Source organism: Guillardia theta (genome assembly GCF_000315625.1).
Source record: "Guillardia theta CCMP2712 unplaced genomic scaffold GUITHscaffold_208, whole genome shotgun sequence".
NCBI lineage: Eukaryota > Cryptophyceae > Pyrenomonadales > Geminigeraceae > Guillardia > Guillardia theta.
In genome coordinates this window covers 39,312-57,795 of record NW_005434468.1, presented here as the reverse complement: position 1 = coordinate 57,795, position 18,484 = coordinate 39,312, and the positions used below count along the sequence as shown (strand labels likewise).

General features: G+C 53.3%; 3 protein-coding genes across 3 annotated transcripts; 2 read left to right on the top strand and 1 right to left on the bottom strand.

Moving 5' to 3' along the window:
* Nucleotides 1–747: 747 nt before the first annotated feature.
* GUITHDRAFT_121010 (hypothetical protein) lies at nt 748–5,226 on the bottom strand (the record flags this gene model as incomplete). Its single annotated transcript, XM_005819737.1, has 3 exons — nt 748–4,005; nt 4,056–4,169; nt 4,231–5,226. 3 exons carry the CDS (start codon nt 5,224–5,226, stop codon nt 748–750), a joined length of 4,368 nt encoding a protein of 1,455 aa, XP_005819794.1.
* Nucleotides 5,227–6,663: 1,437 nt separating this feature from the next.
* GUITHDRAFT_121009 (hypothetical protein) lies at nt 6,664–11,154 on the top strand (the record flags this gene model as incomplete). The annotated part of the gene is made up of 3 exons (XM_005819736.1): nt 6,664–7,671; nt 7,733–7,846; nt 7,897–11,154. 3 exons carry the CDS (start codon nt 6,664–6,666, stop codon nt 11,152–11,154), a joined length of 4,380 nt encoding a protein of 1,459 aa, XP_005819793.1.
* A 6,290-nt stretch (nt 11,155–17,444) lies between these two features.
* GUITHDRAFT_56999 (hypothetical protein) lies at nt 17,445–17,852 on the top strand (the record flags this gene model as incomplete). The annotated part of the gene is made up of 1 exon (XM_005819735.1): nt 17,445–17,852. A coding segment is annotated over one exon (408 nt), but the record flags the coding sequence as incomplete, so codon positions are not given.
* Nucleotides 17,853–18,484: the final 632 nt, after the last annotated feature.

Below are 18,484 nucleotides of genomic sequence, written 5' to 3'. Positions count from 1 at the left end.
TCATCTCTTCTCTTCTCTTCTTTTTCAGGCGTCTGGGTTGGTCGATGGGCTCAGCCGCCGCTGCATGTGCGGAAAAATCTGCCGAGCCAGGTGAGGAGTCATAACCTTCTGCAACCGCTGACTCTCCTCCCTCAAGGTTGCGCTGCAGACTCCGAGTGAGAAGGTGAGAAGACAGAAGAAGATATGATGATGATGATGATGATGATGATGATGATGATGATGATGATGATGATGATGATGATGATTTTGACGACGACGATGATGATGGAGATGATGATGACGAAGAGGAGGAGGAGGAGGAGGAAGAGGAGGAAGATGACGATGATGATGACGACGACGATGACAATGGAGATGACCATGATGATGATGATGGAGATGATGATGATGGAGATGATGATGATGGAGATGATGATGACGAGGATTATGATGCGCAATCCCATGTATGATATGCTTAAGTGACATTCAACACATCTACGTAATGTTGTCGTGACATGCGTTGACTTGTCTCGACATGCTCAACAAGTGACAGGAGTGGACGGAGATCGAGCAGCAGGTTTGGACGCGGCCAGGCTTCTCAAGATGACCAGCAAGACGTCAGGGAGGGGATGCGGCATAGAATATTCTTTCATTTACTTTACACGAGCAGACGTCGAGCCTCACTGAGCTTCCTCCTCCTCCTCCCCTGTCTTCATTCCTGCTCCTGCTTCTCACTCCTTCCCCTCCTCTTCCTCTCCTAGTCGCAGCCCCTCACTCGCATCGTCTGTTACGAAACTCCACGTATCGCTTGTGCCCGTTGAACTTGAACGTCCACGACTTGTACTCCTGCAGCACCAGCTGCAGCTCGCACACGTGGCCCGCTACCCCCAGCCTCTTCGTCCTCTCCGTCACCACCCGCACGTTCAAGCACACGTCCCGGTACCCTCCCGACTGCCGCGGGTCGTAGCTCCCGTCGAACCGGTTCTTCACCCTCATCACCTCCACCCGCTCGTCCTCCGTGATCGCATGCAGGCAGCGCGTCAGGTCCTCCAGGTCCTCGAACACGATGCACTGACGCACGATGTCCACCAGGCGCGCGACAACGCAGTCGTAGGAGCGCGAGAGCTTCTCGATGGCGCGATCGATGCTCTTGAGGTTGGCCCACTTGATGCGCTGGAGCAAGTCCGGGTTGTGCTTGGCGTCGACCCACCGCACGAAGTGCATGTCGTCATCTGAGGCGAGGATGGGGAAGCTGCCGTTGGACTTGTCTGCAAGCTGCTGCACCAAGAGCTTGAACTCGTCTTCCATCAGCATCGCTTGCATGTACAGCTGGTCAAGCGTGATCTTGGGCTGCTCTCTCAGCACATCCTTCGGCAGCATCTCACGGCAGCGACAGGCCCACCTTCGCATCGCGCTCTCTCCTCCCTGCTTCCCCGCCGGTACGACCTCGGCAGCTTCGACGGGCGTGACTCCCTGTAGAGGCACGCCAGCCCGCGGAGACGAGTTGATGGACCCGCAGAGAGAGGCGAGCGATGCGAGCTGATCCTGCACTCCCTGCCTGCCGCAGATCTCGTGCCAGATCTTCTGGTAGTGCCTCAGGTCCTCTTCGATAAACTTCCACGAGCTCTTGATTGCAATCTTCTTGGCAACATGCATGAGAATCCAGATAACGAACAAGAACGTGGGACCTTCGGGTACTTGCAACGGAAGTTTTGAGATGTACAAGTCCTGTAAGCCCTGCCCGATGAAGCACACAGCAAAGTGAACGGGCACGTACAACATGAACCATTCTTCGTGATACTGGATGACATGCCCGAATGTCATCGACGAGGCCCCCAAGACCCACCAGTACACCGAGTAGCTCGATGATGTGCTGCTCGTCACATAGCCGACGGCTGTGATCAGCTCCATGATGCCGGGTACCCACAAGCACGCTGCGATCATGCCAAGCGGGGTGCGGTGCTGCCCCATGCTCGCCGTGATGGCGCTACCGAACGCCAGCACGAACACGGGGAAGTAGAGCAAGACGGTCCCGATGGATTGATACCAGGGGCTCCTCAGGTCGACACCGTAGTGCTCGCCCATGCTGTGCTCGGCATAAACAAACTTCTCTCGATCCGTGGGGATGCAGACAGGGACGACAGTCGACCAGGAGCACGAGGAGGCACCGATGACCCTCCAGGAGACCTCAGTCAGGTTGTCTCGATGAGCCACATCCTCTGACGCCAGCACTTGAAACCGCACAGGTTGCTCTCCAGCCACCGGGACAGGCGCAAAGAACCACCCGTTAGCTCGCAGCTCGCTAGAGAAAGTGACGATGAAGTCCTCATTCACAGCAAAGGACGAGCTCGTCAAGTCGTGGATTTCACAGCCGTTCCACATGAGACCCAGCAACGAGATCCCAGGGGCCACGACCGCCTGCGCATCCGCGGTCGACGCGATCTCAAGCGTTCGAAACCTCAGACTCCTCAGAGCAATCGCGCTTTCATGGACGATGGACTTGCTAAACTCTGGCGACAGGCTGAAGCAAGCCACACACGCGTACACCCCGACTAGGACAAGCAGTAGCTTGGACCATGGCTTGTACAAGGCATGGGTCACTGGTGTGCTGGTGAAAAGCACAGTTGCCTGGCCTGCGTTCTTGACAGCAAACCAGACCTCTCGCAGTCTCGCTTCCAGAAAGTCTCCTGGAAAGCTGCACCTTTGCCGCAGGATGGCGTCGGTTCGGTCCAGCTCGTCGCAATCGACGGATTTGACCTCCATCTCCACGGTTTCCTCGCTGTTCGATACTCGCGAGAACGCGAACAAGGACTTCAGGTACTGGAAGAAGTTACAATCGATCGAAAACAACACGACCAATCTGTTCAGCTTGCCTATCTTCCGAAGCCTGAAAGCAAGAAGGAGGAATGTGAAAAAGTATCTCAGTCTGAGATGTCTTCGGGTCTTCTTGTACCGAAGATAGCGGGAGTGCTCTGCCTCCTCCTTGATAGCGTATATCCCTCTCATCGCAAGCACAAGCTCGCACACGTGCCCCGCTACCCCCAGCCTCTTCGTCCTCTCCGTCACCACCCGCACGTTCAAGCACACGTCCCGGTACCCTCCCGACTGCCGCGGGTCGTAGCTCCCGTCGAACCGGTTCTTCACCCTCATCACCTCCACCCGCTCGTCCTCCGTGATCGCATGCAGGCAGCGCGTCAGGTCCTCCAGGTCCTCGAACACGATGCACTGACGCACGATGTCCACCAGACGACACACGTGGAAGTCATAGGAGCGCGAGAGCTTCTCGATGGCGCGATCGACGCTCTTGAGGTTGGCCCACTTGATGCGCTGGAGCAAGTCCGGGTTGTGCTTGGCGTCGACCCACCGGACGAAGTCGACGCTGTTCTGGGTGATGATGGGGAAGCTGCCGTTGGATTGCTCGGCGTAGTCTTGGACGATGTCCAGGAAGAGAGGCTTCAAGGCATTGGCCTGTGCGTAGAGTTGATCTAAAGAGTCCACCAGGGTCGACACCTTCATGCACTTGTTGATGTACATCGAGAGCATCCGACTGTGAAGCTCGACGAGGAATGGTTCTCTCTTACTCTCCAGGTTGTCAAAGCCTCCTTGGACGATGATCTCGAACTTGTTCTGTGTGTTGTATAGATGGCTGAAGCTGTGTAAAGACTCCGACCAACTGTACTGCAGAGGAACGGGGACCTGACAGCTGTCGATCTGGAACTTCTTCTTCGTCGCTGCCACCTGCGCTTTCAAGCACTCAACATCCTCTGCAAAGCTTGGAAGCTCGGTCAGCTCCTTCCACGCTTGCTCAAACTGCTCGACGTCTTGGCGTATTACCTGTCTGCCCTGGAACGAGTGCCACTCGCGGTTTCCGATCAGAAGCACGAAGACGACAATGAAAAAGATCGCCGCAGAGTTGATGGTCTGATCAATGATCCATGTGACCAAGATCTGGTAGATCCCAGCCATCAGTCCTTTCTCGAGAGCGAAATGCTCACTCAGAAGTAGAGGAGCCGGAAACAACAACAAATCCTGAACACCAACGTTAGAAGACATAGGCTCAGCAACGAGGTCTCGATTACCCCGAAGGTCTGGTACAGGACCAGGCCTTGCCGGTCGTTGTGCCAGTTCATCGTAGAGCCTCCGTACCCTCCAAGGCGAACCAGTGACGTCAGCACTATCCCCCAAGCTATCACCTGCTTCATGAGTCAGCGAAAGCCCTCTAAGACATCTACAGATCGAAAGTGCTCGCTTCACCTTGGTCGAGCCTCTCGGGCAGCGATGGTGCAGAAGAATCAAGCCTAGCAAGATACTCGCAAACATGACGACCCTCGCAATCAGCGACGAGTAGTCTGGCCATACACACCACATGTCGTGGAAGTTGAAGTCTACAACCTCCAGTCGCCTCATCGGCGTGTTGTAGATGGGAGCATTTCTGCTTTTGAGGTAGTTCTTTGTCGACATGTCGTTTGATCTGACGCTCCCACAGACTCGAGAGTAGGCAATGTAGACCCAGTCCTTCCTGTCGTCCGAGCCCTCGATGAAGAAAGATACCACGTCAAGCTCCGTCGATAGATTGCTGGTGATGATGTAGAAGCCGTTGGATTGCACAGAGTCTTGAAAGCTCAGCTCGTACGTCGACCCATTCACGGCATGCGATACCCCTGGCAGTTGCTCTATCACAGCCACGTCCTTCATGACATGCGGCATCCTGCAGTTCTCCACGATCAAGCCCATCCCCGCTATTCCCGGCGACTTGACGTTGGGCCATTTCGTTCCGTCCCGCAGCATCATCGCAGTGAACCTGAAGTACCGATAAGACTTGTAGTCCGCCACCTGCACCGATTTCCACAGAAAGATCTCATCCTGGTACCCGAAGATGAGCACGATGATTCCCAGGATCAGAAGGCTGAGCCTGCTGATACGCAGAAGCAAGAGCATGGAGATCGGGCGCACTGAGAGAAACACCTTCCATAGATCCCGAGCATGCAGGGAGTGCTGATATCGATCAGCGAGGTCTTGCAAGGCGTTTCCGGGTCTGGACGCGCTTGCTATTACGTATTCCTCTGCCAGGCGCGATTGTTCCTCAGAGTGAGAGTCATGGAAGATTTTCTCGGGGGGGCTGCATGCCTCCTTGCCCTCAGGCATCTTGGTAGCTCCCGGCTCGTCTCCTAGGGGAGGAAGCTTATTGCTGCGAGCAGGCGAAAGAAGAGTGTCATCTGGGAAGGCGAGTGAGGTTTCGATAGTTATCATCTTACTGCCAGGGCAGTCTTAAGAATTTTGGGTTTTCATCTTCACAACTGAGATGTCAAACGAAATCGACGGATTTGTCACTCAAAGGCGAGGGAAAATTTGGAATGTGTACAGGCTTGGTATTGGCAAGTGTGAAGATTTGTTTGCTCACACACTCCCTAACTTTTCTTTCTCTTCTTCTCTCCTTGATTGTCTTGCTTTCTTCTCCCTTCTCCTCTCGCTTTCGCTTCCTCCTTCTTTCCTCGTTCCTCCTTCATTCCTCTTCCTCAGCCTCTCCTTGTGCGCGCATCCCCAAACGCTTTTGACCCCCATCCTTGCGGTATCTCTCTACTACCAACAGTTCTCCACTCCTCTAGACCTGACCAAAAAAAAGAAGCTTCTTCAAACTGTCTCCTAGTGAGATCCGGAGGACACTAAATTTGATATAGCAAAAATAGCTCTCTTTAATTGCTGCCTTTCAAAAGTTTCTAGGAGTTTTTTTTCAAAGAAGTAGGTGGCAAATTTGTAGGTAGTTAGTTTTTGGTTAGAATTATCTTATCAAATTTGAAATATTGTATTACACAAACTGAAGTTTTTTTCACCTTTTCGGCAGTCAATTTCCGCAGCGTTCACGTCCCCTCCAATTGGGGGTCAGTCTTAATGGGGAGGTCCGATAGTACATATGAGACCTCTAGGGGGTGGGGTGGGGTACTTGGTCGCTACGCCCTTGGTACTATTAGACCTTGATTGGGTGGGGTGGGTGGGATGGGATTGGATGGGGTACTAGAGGCCATTTAAAAGATCAGTCACGTCACATTACTGTCCCTTTACGGTTCAGAATTATTCAAATAATTTATCGAAATGTTTGTAGTCAAATTTCAAATATTTACAGAAGATTCTCGGGAAACTGAAAGGGCCTCAGAACTCTCAAAACAAAAACTCCTAGAGACTTTCCAAGGCAGCAATCCTGATAGGCTTCTCATTCCTATGTGATATTTGGTGTCCTCCGCGTTTAACTAGGAGACAATACAGTGATTTTCTTTTTAAAATGTATCAGGCAGAACTGTTGGTAGTAGAGAGATTCCGTAGGTTTAGCGAGCTCGCAGTAATGATTCCATGGTTTGCGCATGTTTGGGGAGCGGGATGGAAGAAGTCAGAGCAGCGAAGGAGGTGGAGGGAAGGAGAAGGCAGGAGAACGAAGAACGAGCAGTGGAGATGATGCTAGAAAGAGGAGGAGCACAGACAAACCAAGAGACATAGTGAGGAAAGAGCTCGAGTACAGAAATAGAAGGTTCAAAGGAGGGAAGAGAACATAAGTGGGAACGAAGGGAGAGAACAAAGGAGAGAGAATGAAAGGAGAGAGAACTAAGTAAATCCTTCAGAAGTGGAGATCAAAATGTTTAGCATGAAGGATATGGAGCGGATTTCTACTTGAGAAATGGATTTTACTGTGACAAGATGGATACTATCGAAACCTCACTCGCCTTCCCAGATGACACTCTCCTTTCGCCTGCTCGCAGCAATAAGCTTCCTCCCCTAGAAGACGAGCCGGGAGCTACCAAGATGCCTGAGGGCAAGGAGGCATGCAGCCCCCCCGAGAAAATCTTCCATGACTCTCACTCTGAGGAACAATCGCGCCTGGCAGAGGAATACGTGATAGCAAGCGCGTCCAGACCCGGAAACGCCTTGCAGGACCTCGCTGATCGATATCAGCACTCCCTGCATGCTCGGGATCTATGGAAGGTGTTTCTCTCAGTGCGCCCGATCTCCATGCTCTTGCTTCTGCGTATCAACAGGCTCAGCCTTCTGATCCTGGGAATCATCGTGCTCATCTTCGGGTACCAGGATGAGATCTTTCTATGGAAATCGGTGCAGGTGGCGGACTACAAGTCTTATCGGTACTTCAGGTTCACTGCGATGATGCTGCGGGACGGAACGAAATGGCCCAACGTCAAGTCGCCGGGAATAGCGGGGATGGGCTTGATGGTGGAGAACTGCAGGATGCCGCATGTCATCAAGGACGTCATGAGCAACACGGCTGTGATAGAGCAACTGCCAGGGGTATCGCATGCCGTGAATGGGTCGACGTACGAGCTGAGCTTTCAAGACTCTGTGCAATCCAACGGCTTCTACATCATCACCAGCAATCTATCGACGGAGCTTGACGTGGTATCTTTCTTCATCGAGGGCTCGGACGACAGGAAGGACTGGGTCTACATTGCCTACTCTCGAGTCTGTGGGAGCGTCAGATCAAACGACATGTCGACAATGAACTACCTCAAAAGCAGAAATGCTCCCATCTACAACACGCCGATGAGGCGACTGGAGGTTGTAGACTTCAACTTCCACGACATGTGGTGTGTATGGCCAGACTACTCGTCGCTGATTGCGAGGGTCGTCATGTTTGCGAGTATCTTGCTAGGCTTGATTCTTCTGCACCATCGCTGCCCGAGAGGCTCGACCAAGGTGAAGCGAGCACTTTCGATCTGTAGATGTCTTAGAGGGCTTTCGCTGACTCATGAAGCAGGTGATAGCTTGGGGGATAGTGCTGACGTCACTGGTTCGCCTTGGAGGGTACGGAGGCTCTACGATGAACTGGCACAACGACCGGCAAGGCCTGGTCCTGTACCAGACTTTCGGGGTAATCGAGACCTCGTTGCTGAGCCTATGTCTTCTAACGTTGGTGTTCAGGATTTGTTGTTGTTTCCGGCTCCTCTACTTCTGAGTGAGCATTTCGCTCTCGAGAAAGGACTGATGGCTGGGATCTACCAGATCTTGGTCACATGGATCATTGATCAGACCATCAACTCTGCGGCGATCTTTTTCATTGTCGTCTTCGTGCTTCTGATCGGAAACCGCGAGTGGCACTCGTTCCAGGGCAGACAGGTAATACGCCAAGACGTCGAGCAGTTTGAGCAAGCGTGGAAGGAGCTGACCGAGCTTCCAAGCTTTGCAGAGGATGTTGAGTGCTTGAAAGCGCAGGTGGCAGCGACGAAGAAGAAGTTCCAGATCGACAGCTGTCAGGTCCCCGTTCCTCTGCAGTACAGTTGGTCGGAGTCTTTACACAGCTTCAGCCATCTATACAACACACAGAACAAGTTCGAGATCATCGTCCAAGGAGGCTTTGACAACCTGGAGAGTAAGAGAGAACCATTCCTCGTCGAGCTTCACAGTCGGATGCTCTCGATGTACATCAACAAGTGCATGAAGGTGTCGACCCTGGTGGACTCTTTAGATCAACTCTACGCACAGGCCAATGCCTTGAAGCCTCTCTTCCTGGACATCGTCCAAGACTACGCCGAGCAATCCAACGGCAGCTTCCCCATCATCACCCAGAACAGCGTCGACTTCGTCCGGTGGGTCGACGCCAAGCACAACCCGGACTTGCTCCAGCGCATCAAGTGGGCCAACCTCAAGAGCGTCGATCGCGCCATCGAGAAACTTGCCAGCACCTATGACTTCCACGTGTGTCGTCTGGTGGACATCGTGCGTCAGTGCATCGTGTTCGAGGACCTGGAGGACCTGACGCGCTGCCTGCATGCGATCACGGAGGACGAGCGGGTGGAGGTGATGAGGGTGAAGAACCGGTTCGACGGGAGCTACGACCCGCGGCAGTCGGGAGGGTACCGGGACGTGTGCTTGAACGTGCGGGTGGTGACGGAGAGGACGAAGAGGCTGGGGGTAGCGGGGCACGTGTGCGAGCTTGTGCTTGCGATGAGAGGGATATACGCTATCAAGGAGGAGGCAGAGCACTCCCGCTATCTTCGGTACAAGAAGACCCGAAGACATCGCAGACTTGTTGAATTCTTCAGGCATATTTTCATGATCCAACGGCTTCGGAAGATAGGCAAGCTGAACAGATTGGTCGTGTTGTTTTCGATCGATTGTAACTTCTTCCAGTACCTGAAGTCCTTGTTCGCGTTCTCGCGTGTATCGAACAGCGAGGAAACCGTGGAGATGGAGGTCAAATCCGTCGATTGCGACGAGCTGGACCGAACCGACGCCATCCTGCGGCAAAGGTGCAGCTTTCCAGGAGACTTTCTGGAAGCGAGACTGCGAGAGGTCTGGTTTGCTGTCAAGAACGCAGGCCAAGCAAGTGTGCTCTTCACCAGCACACCAGTGACCCATGCCTTGTACAAGCCATGGTCCAAGCTACTGCTTGTCCTAGTCGGGGTGTACGCGTGTGTGGCTTGCTTCAGCCTGTCATCAGAGTTTAGCAAGTCCATCGTCCATGAAAGCGCGATTGCTGTGAGGAGTCTGAGGTTTCGAACGCTTGAGATCGCGTCGACCGCGGATGCGCAGGCGGTCGTGGCCCCTGGGATCTCGTTGCTGGGTCTCATGTGGAACGGCTGTGAAATCCACGACTTGACGAGCTCGTCCTTTGCTGTGAATGAGGACTTCATCGTCACTTTCTCTAGCGAGCTGCGAGCTAACGGGTGGTTCTTTGCGCCTGTCCCGGTGGCTGGAGAGCAACCTGTGCGGTTTCAAGTGCTGGCGTCAGAGGATGTGGCTCATCGAGACAACCTGACTGAGGTCTCCTGGAGGGTCATCGGTGCCTCCTCGTGCTCCTGGTCGACTGTCGTCCCTGTCTGCATCCCCACGGATCGAGAGAAGTTTGTTTATGCCGAGCACAGCATGGGCAAGCACTACGGTGTCGACCTGAGGAGCCCCTGGTATCAATCCATCGGGACCGTCTTGCTCTACTTCCCCGTGTTCGTGCTGGCGTTCGGTAGCGCCATCACGGCGAGCATGGGGCAGCACCGGACGGCGCTTGGCATGATCGCAGCGTGCTTATGGGTACCCGGCATCATGGAGCTGATCACAGCCGTCGGCTATGTGACGAGCAGCACATCATCGAGCTACTCGGTGTACTGGTGGGTCTTGGGGGCCTCGTCGATGACATTCGGGCATGTCATCCAGTATCACGAAGAATGGTTCATGTTGTACGTGCCTTTCTACTTCACAGTGTGCTTCATCGGGCAGGGCTTACAGGACTTGTACATCTCAAAACTTCCGTTTCAAGTACCAGGAGGTCCCACGTTCTTGTTCGTTATCTGGATTCTTGTGCAAGTAAGTAGGAAGATTGCAATCAAGAGCTCGTGGAAGTTTATCGAAGAGGACCTGAGGCACTACCAGAAGATCTGGCACGAGATCTGCGGCAGGCAGGGAGTGCAGGATCAGCTCGCATCGCTCGCCTCTCTCTGCGGGTCCATCAACTCGTCTCCGCGGGCTGGCGTGCCTCTACAGGGAGTCACGCCCGTCGAAGCTGCCGAGGTCGTACCGGCGGGGAAGCAGGGAGGAGAGAGCGCGATGCGAAGGTGGGCCTGTCGCTGCCGTGAGATGCTGCCGAAGGATGTGCTGAGAGAGCAGCCCAAGATCACGCTTGACCAGCTGTACATGCAAGCGATGCTGATGGAAGACGAGTTCAAGCTCTTGGTGCAGCAGCTTGCAGACAAGTCCAACGGCAGCTTCCCCATCCTCGCCTCAGATGACGACATGCACTTCGTGCGGTGGGTCGACGCCAAGCTCAACCCGGACTTGCTCCAGCGCATCAAGTGGGCCAACCTCAAGAGCGTCGATCGCGCCATCGAGAAGCTCTCGCGCTCCTACGACTGCGTTGTCGCGCGCCTGGTGGACATCGTGCGTCAGTGCATCGTGTTCGAGGACCTGGAGGACCTGACGCGCTGCCTGCATGCGATCACGGAGGACGAGCGGGTGGAGGTGATGAGGGTGAAGAACCGGTTCGACGGGAGCTACGATCCGCGGCAGTCGGGAGGGTACCGGGACGTGTGCTTGAACGTGCGGGTGGTGACGGAGAGGACGAAGAGGCTGGGGGTAGCGGGCCACGTGTGCGAGCTGCAGCTGGTGCTGCAGGAGTACAAGTCGTGGACGTTCAAGTTCAACGGGCACAAGCGATACGTGGAGTTTCGTAACAGACGATGCGAGTGAGGGGCTGCGACTAGGAGAGGAAGAGGAGGGGAAGGAGTGAGTTGAAGCAGGAGCAGGAATGAGGACAGGGGAGGAGGAGGAGGAAGCTCAGTGAGGCTCGACGTCTGCTCGTGTAAAGTAAATGAAAGACAATCCCAGCAATAAGCTGCTTTGTCGCATTGTGCTCATCCTCAGTGCTGTGAACGTCAGTACCCCTGAACATCTTCACTGAGGAGCCTCAAGGGGTCAGCGTTGACTTGGAACTTCAAGGGCGGGCCCCGGCTGCGCCGCCGGGCCGCCGGCGGCGGCTGAGTGAGTGCGCCTCAGCTAGCACGATGGCTGGGTATGTGATAGGCATCGGGCGCAAAAATGGGAGAGGAAGAAACGATGAGAGGAGGAGAGGAGAGGAGAAGGAGGAGAGGAGAGGAGAGGAGATGAGAAGGAGGAGAGGAGAGGAGAGAAGGAGAGGAGTAGAGGAGAGGAGTAGTAGAGGAGAGGAGGAGAGGAGAGGAGAGGAGATGAGAAGGAGGAGAGGAGAGGAGAGAAGGAGAGGAGTAGAGGAGAGGAGTAGTAGAGGAGAGGAGGAGAGGAGAGGAGAGGAGATGAGAAGGAGGAGAGGAGAGGAGAGAAGGAGAGGAGTAGAGGAGAGGAGAGGAGAGGAGCCGAGGGAGGTTTGAATGTTAGGAATACAAATTTGAGAATAAGGCAGTACAAGAACTTAGCAGGTGAAGTTCTGGGATATAACTGGAAAAGAACGGAAACGTTACGCTGAGTATCGCCCATTACAGGAGAACGAAGGAATGGTGATGAATTTTGAACTTGGTGAAGTAGATGGGAAAATCCCTCGGGAATAGCAAGAGAGTCGACGAGACATCAGGAAGTCAAGGGCATCCGATTGGACGAGTGGCAGGAAGACATCAAACGCAGATTGTTATCAACCCACAAGGTTGGAAGAGCTTCAAGACGTGTGGGAGATGCAGCGGTTCGAAGTAGAACCAGGACGAGGACGAGGCAGAGGATTTGTTGGGACCTTGGGCAGCCTGCGTACGTTGAAGGGAAGTTGGGGATGAACAGAAACCGTCAGCAGTGAGCCGAGTAGGTAATGATCGTCTCTGTATCTCCGGCATGCCCTAGCGCTCGTACGGCTCCGAGTCTCTTTTCTACTGCCAGCGTCTGAGGAAGAAACTTCAAGTCGCCAAGGGCCATGTCGCGAAAGATGAAGCCGAAAGCTCTCCTTATCGTCTTGGTGATGTCAACTGCTGTCTGTAGCATGAACAAGGCAGACAGCTCAGATCCTGCTGGCATCCCAGCAGGGAGACGCAGGACTACTATAGGCCTTCCCTTTCACGTCACTTTGACGGTCTTGCGTGGAGGGGAAGGGGCTGAATGTGCTGCTGAGAGGGTGGAGGCATCAGACTCTCCTCGTCTCAACGCGTCAAAGTTTTCAACACTCTTGACTGGAACGATGGAAGTGAAAGACGCCGAGGCACGCGGCAACGCTTCTCTGCATCACACGAGGATGGACGCTGAGGGGGGAGGGAGCCAACCAGCTGAGGGGGGAGGGAGCCAACCAGCTGAGGGGGAGGGAGCCAACCAGCTGCTGTTAGGTCATCGGATCTCGCCGAGGAGGAGCAGGAGCCTTGTCTTGTCAACGCGGTGGAGACATTGATTGCGCTGTGCCCGCCTCACGTTTGCTCGCAGTCGAGTGGTGAGGCGATCAATCAATCTGATGGCTCTGTCCTCTCCTTGTCTCTTCCGTCGAATTTCAGCCTTGAGAAGGTGAAAGTTTGCAACAGTTGCTCAATAGATAACGGTTTCATAGGATGAAATGCTATTGCGACGGTTTGCACTGCAACATAAAGTTCCTCGAGCTGGAGTATGCAACAAGTTCAGGACGCATGCACAGAGCCTGACTTTCCGCAGGTCATTCTTGCATTCGCGAATCAACTTTCAGAAAGATTTGCAAGACGTGAACTCTTGGACTTCAACGACGTCTGTTCTTGCTATCTTCTGCTCTCGGCTCAGAGATGGTGATGACTTGAGCTTCTGAATCTTCTCTGACTTGTGTACATCAAGGAGCCAGGAAGCTGAGAAGGCATCTGATGACATGTTGTCCATCATGGTGCACATGTCCATCGGCTTGTCGAAGGATCTTGTGAACTCATCCAGCAATCATGTCCTCCTGCAACCTGCCGATTTCAATGAGACAGAGCTTATCTCATGTGACAAAGATCGCAGCACAATGTCGACAGTCAACGTTGACCTTGTGGTGGAGGTGAGAAGGAAAGTTCTGGTCAATCTGTTGCGCAGCATGGCGCGATCTTCGAACTCCTTGCCCGCCTTGCTGCCCTTGTCCTGCTGCATTGCTAGGTGAGATCAAACGGATGTTTCACATCTGCTCACCCTTGTGCTTGCAGAACCATCTTGCAAGAAGGAGGGGAGAAGCTCATTGAACAGACGGTATTGTGACCTGCCTCCCCTCCCAGCGCTCCTCTGAATCTTGTTGTGCAGCTGCTACTGTTCACTGAGATAGTCATGAGGGAAGCTAGGACTTGCGGTGTGTCCAAGAAGACGTCAGAGGAGCTTGCGAGTATTGTGCCTCCCTTGTGCGAGAAGTGGCTCTCAATCCCTCGCGCAAACCAAGTCATTTCTTCTCCTCCTGATTCATCTGCATTGCTGCGCCGCCTCGAGCGTTTGTGCAAAGTCTGCTGCTCGAATGTTGTTTGCTCGAATATTGATTCGCAGTCTGTGCTTGGAGGAGATGCGCTGCTCGAGGCCATAGGTCAGGTCTTTGGCAAACGTTTGCAAGGTGACGGGAAACTTTTGAACTCGAGAACCTGCCGCATGTTTCTGCGAGTCTGCAAGCTCAGAGGAATCAGGCCGCTAGGGTTCCTCGACTCAATTGGACTAATGGGATTTCAAACAAGAGGATTCGAGATTCTCGATTCAGAAGATCATCTCGTATGCTTGCAATCTTGCCTCCGTACGTTGCAAAGGTTGTTGGTGATAATTAGATACATGAAGCGACAGCAAGTTATCATCAACTCGACGGATGCTCGCCTACAACTTGCCAAGCAAGAATCTGAGAGTTGCTGGAACGAAAGTTTGACCATCTGGAAGCGAGTGAAGTCATTCAAGGACCCAGAGGACGTGAGAAGTCTCAAGATATTTAGCAAGGTTTGACAAGTTCGACTTGAAGGAGCTTAGTTAGGGTGACGTTCGATCAGATCATCGACCTAGCCACCAGTATCCAACAGGATTTCTCTCTCGACATAATCCACAAGGATAGTCATGTCGTCAGTGACTTGTGGGATCAAGCGAAGGAGGTTGAAGACGTCAAGTTGCAGGCCTCATTGCTCAGGAGTCTCATCAGACTTGGTTCGTCTCTTGTTCGTCCTCTCACTTCTGACTGTCCTCGTAGTCGCTCTTTGCGAAGAAGCGCCGTGGGATGTTGCTTTGTCGTACTTTGACATGTCAACCGCCAACGTAACGGCAACATGACGAAGACTTCACGTGATTCGTGCGGGTTGCAGGCAAGCTCATCGCTCGTGGCTGAGATGTTGCGTTGTCTCACGCAGTCGGGAATGAAGAGGTGATCTCGTCTGTCTTAAAGTCCATTGTGACTTGTCAATCCAGCTGTGACCAACAACCGATTAACAAAGAAGAGGCTTTGCAGAAAGGTATGTTGTGAAATAGTGCCTATCTATCATACCCATCTATCATACCTGTCTACAATTCCTATCTATCTCCCCATCTTGCCTCTTCTTTTAGTGATAGTTTGCTTACAGATGCCTTCTTTTGGGTCGAGGTTGGTCTCAAGGTGAATCTATCATCATCTTTGCCTGCATCCTCATTTCCACTTGCAGTTCTTGCAGCGGGGAAGAGTGATGAAGATGGTGGAGGAGAGAAAGACGATGTTCAATCTTGGTTTCGATACTCTTATCAATCTTGTACACGTACGTGTCATGCGGTCAAGCCTTGCCTTCTCCGAGACAAGCAGTGAGGACTCTCAAGCTCAGCATCCTCTGTGTTGGCAGACGGGGATGGTGCTGTACAAGATCAACGGCTTTGTCGCGTCTTTCAATCATTCGTTGGATGGAAATCATGTACGCAGCGTTCTTGAAATACTGCAAGAGGAACCCTTAAGGGGAAGCAATGAGAGTTACTTGGTTGGTATGAAGTTTGTCGAGAAAGTTTTGTACTCCTTGTTTGGGTGCGATCGCAACGAGACTACATCATCACTGTGTGATGCAAATTCTACTGCTGATGATTGTCTTTCAAAGAGTAATTCAAGCTTTCAGGGCTTGTTCAGCAAGCTTGAACAACACGCCAATTGCTCACAGGAGTCTCCCAGTGCACTTGAGAAAATTCGCAAGAAAGCAGCAAAGCTCAGAGTCGACCTCAGCTTCATCGAGTCATGCCTCCAGTTCGCATCGAAGTTTGACAACGTCGAGGAGGAGATAGTATACCGAACCTCTTCTTGGATAGTCAAGACGATGATGTTGTTGAACATGCGACAGTCTCTCAGACTGATGGAATCCTGCCTCCTGCTCCTTCGGCGACACCGGCAAACCAGCGCTCGGCCTCCTCCCGACTGGCATGAGATTCTCTCGGGAAGAGCTTTCGACTCTGTGCTAGAGGTGGACGACGAGGTGTTCAACCGGGTGATCTTCTTGTACGTTGAGACTTGTCGACCCGGGCTGGAAGACCTCAGGCTGGTGATCAACTTTATCAGAGACTTCAGGATTCTTCTCAACATCCCTGCACTTGAAATCATCGTACATCGCCTCAGCGACATCTCCGGCTCCTCCTCCAGCTCCTCCCCCGGCTCCCGCCCCAACGCTCTACAGCAGCAAGTGGCGAAGCTCGTGATGGAGTCAACGTTCGCAACCAACCTGACCTTGTCCTTGGAAGGCGACGGTGACACGGAAGAAGACGGGAGGGGTCAAGCAGAGGACGAGACGCCTTCCTCCTCCTCCACCCCCAACGGGTTGCTGGGAAGTAACGTCGCGAGGATGATGCTGAAGATGATTCGGAGAGGATCGATCGATCGACGAACTTACTGGAGATGCGCCGAGATCTTGTTCAACCATGTGCCTCGTCCTCTCCGCTCGAGCGGACTCTTTGGGGAGACAATCCTGGCCGTGAGCAGGTCGAGAATATTTCCACAGGAAGTGATGGAAGAGAAGATTTGGGACATGTTGCAGCAAGCTCGAGCCCTCAGAGCAGCTGACAAGGACGTCTACCATGCCATGTTCCTCTCTCTCAACTCCTCGGAGGAGGCGCGACAAAAGCTCTTTCCTCTCCTCCTTCAAGACGGAGTACCAAGAAGAGCGTTAGAGTCGAAGAGAATCGCGCGGCTGTTGCCCTCGGGGCGCGTAGAGGAGACAGGGGAGGCGAATCAAAGAGAAAGAGATGGAGGGGAAGGGCAGGACGGCAACGGCTTTGTCCCTTGGACGAACAGGCTGGTGGCTGAGACTAACTCCCTCTCACCGGTTGAAGCGAGGACTGCAAGGCAGAAAGACTCACAGGCAAGTAAGACTGGAGAGAAGCGACGCAGGTCAAGGAAGCGAGAGGCGAGGATGAAGTCGCAAAGAGGGATGCTGATGCCGCAAGACTCTCCTGGAATGCAACCCGCTCCTTCACGTTCTCTTCGTAGGCAGCAAATTCATCCCAACGCGGACTCGGGAACCAGCCTTGACTTGCCGAGGCCGCAGAGGTTGTCGCTTGAACAGTCCCAGCAAGTACAGGGAGAGCAGCAGCAGCGCAGGGCTTTCAACGAGAGGGGAGGAGAGGAGGGTCAAACTGTACTGTCTCCTTTCAAGAGCATGAGGATGGCAGAGCAGATGTCGCCGACGACCCACAGAAAGTTTCAGCGAGACCCGCCGGACATGTGGAGGCTGAGAAAACTACCCGATCCTCGTCCTAGGGAAGCGCCTGACTACACCGCCTCAGAGTTTGCTTACCCTTCTCCTCAACGGAGGGAAAAGTCTCAAAAGCCTCCGCGTGTGGAACAGAAGATGTTTGAAGATGCTGCGAGAGAGCAGAGGAGGTTCACCGCAGCGCCCGAGTCTTTGCGGTACGAGGACATGAGCAGGATCGTTGAGAGTACTCTCAGAGACAGGAGCAGAGCTTCATCGCGCGATCCACGAAACCGTGAGAGTGAAGCCATCCAACGGGATAGGAGAGACGTGTATGCTTCATCTCCTCTAGAGAACAGGCGAGGCGTGTATGCTTCATCTCCTCTAGAGAACAGGCGAGACGTGTATGCTTCATCTCCTCTAGAGAACAGGCGAGACGTGTATGCTTCATCTCCTCTAGAGAACAGGCGAGACGTGTATGCTTCATCTCCTCTAGAGAACAGGAGAGGCGTGTATGCTTCATCTCCTCTAGAGAACAGGAGAGGCGTGTATGCTTCATCTCCTCTAGAGAACAGGAGAGGCGTGTATGCTGCATCTCCTCTAGAGAACAGGCGAGACGGGTATGCTTCATCTCCTCTAGAGAACAGGCGAGACGGGTATGCTTCATCTCCTCTAGAGAACAGGCGAGACGTGTATGCTTCATCTCCTCCAGAGAACAGGAGAGGCGTGTATGCTTCATCTCCTCCAGAGAACAGGCGAGGCGTGTATGCTTCATCTCCTCTAGAGAACAGGCGAGACGTGTATGCTTCATCTCCTCTAGAGAACAGGCGAGACGTGTATGCTTCATCTCCTCTAGAGAACAGGAGAGGCGTGTATGCTGCATCTCCTTTCCAGGAAAAGGAACGGAGAGCGCCATGGGACTCACCAGGAGGAGCGAGGAGGTCGAGAATGTTGGGAGACAAGCCGAGGACTAGCTCATGGATGCGACCATCTGATCGCAACGACAGGGCACCGAGGTGATTGTAGACTAGGAGCTGCTAATGTAAAGTAAAAGTGCTGATGTGAGTACTAGCAGAGGAGGAAGCTGCTAGTGTGAGTACTAGCAGAGGAGGAAGCTGCTGATGTGAGTACTAGCAGAGGAGGAAGCTGCTGATGTGAGTACTAGTAGAGGAGGAAGCTGCTGATGTGAGTACTAGCAGAGGAGGAAGCTGCTGATGTGAGTACTAGTAGAGGAGGAAGCTGCTGATGTGAGTACTAGCAGAGGAGGAAGCTGCTGATGTGAGTACTACTAGAGGAGGAAGCTGCTGATGTGAGTACTAGCAGAGGAGGAAGCTGCTGATGTGAGTACTAGCAGAGGAGGAAGCTGCTGATGTGAGTACTAGCAGAGGAGGAAGCTGCTGATGTGAGTACTAGTAGAGGAGGAAGCTGCTGATGTGAGTACTACTAGAGGAGGAAGCTGCTGATGTGAGTACTAGTAGAGGAGGAAGCTG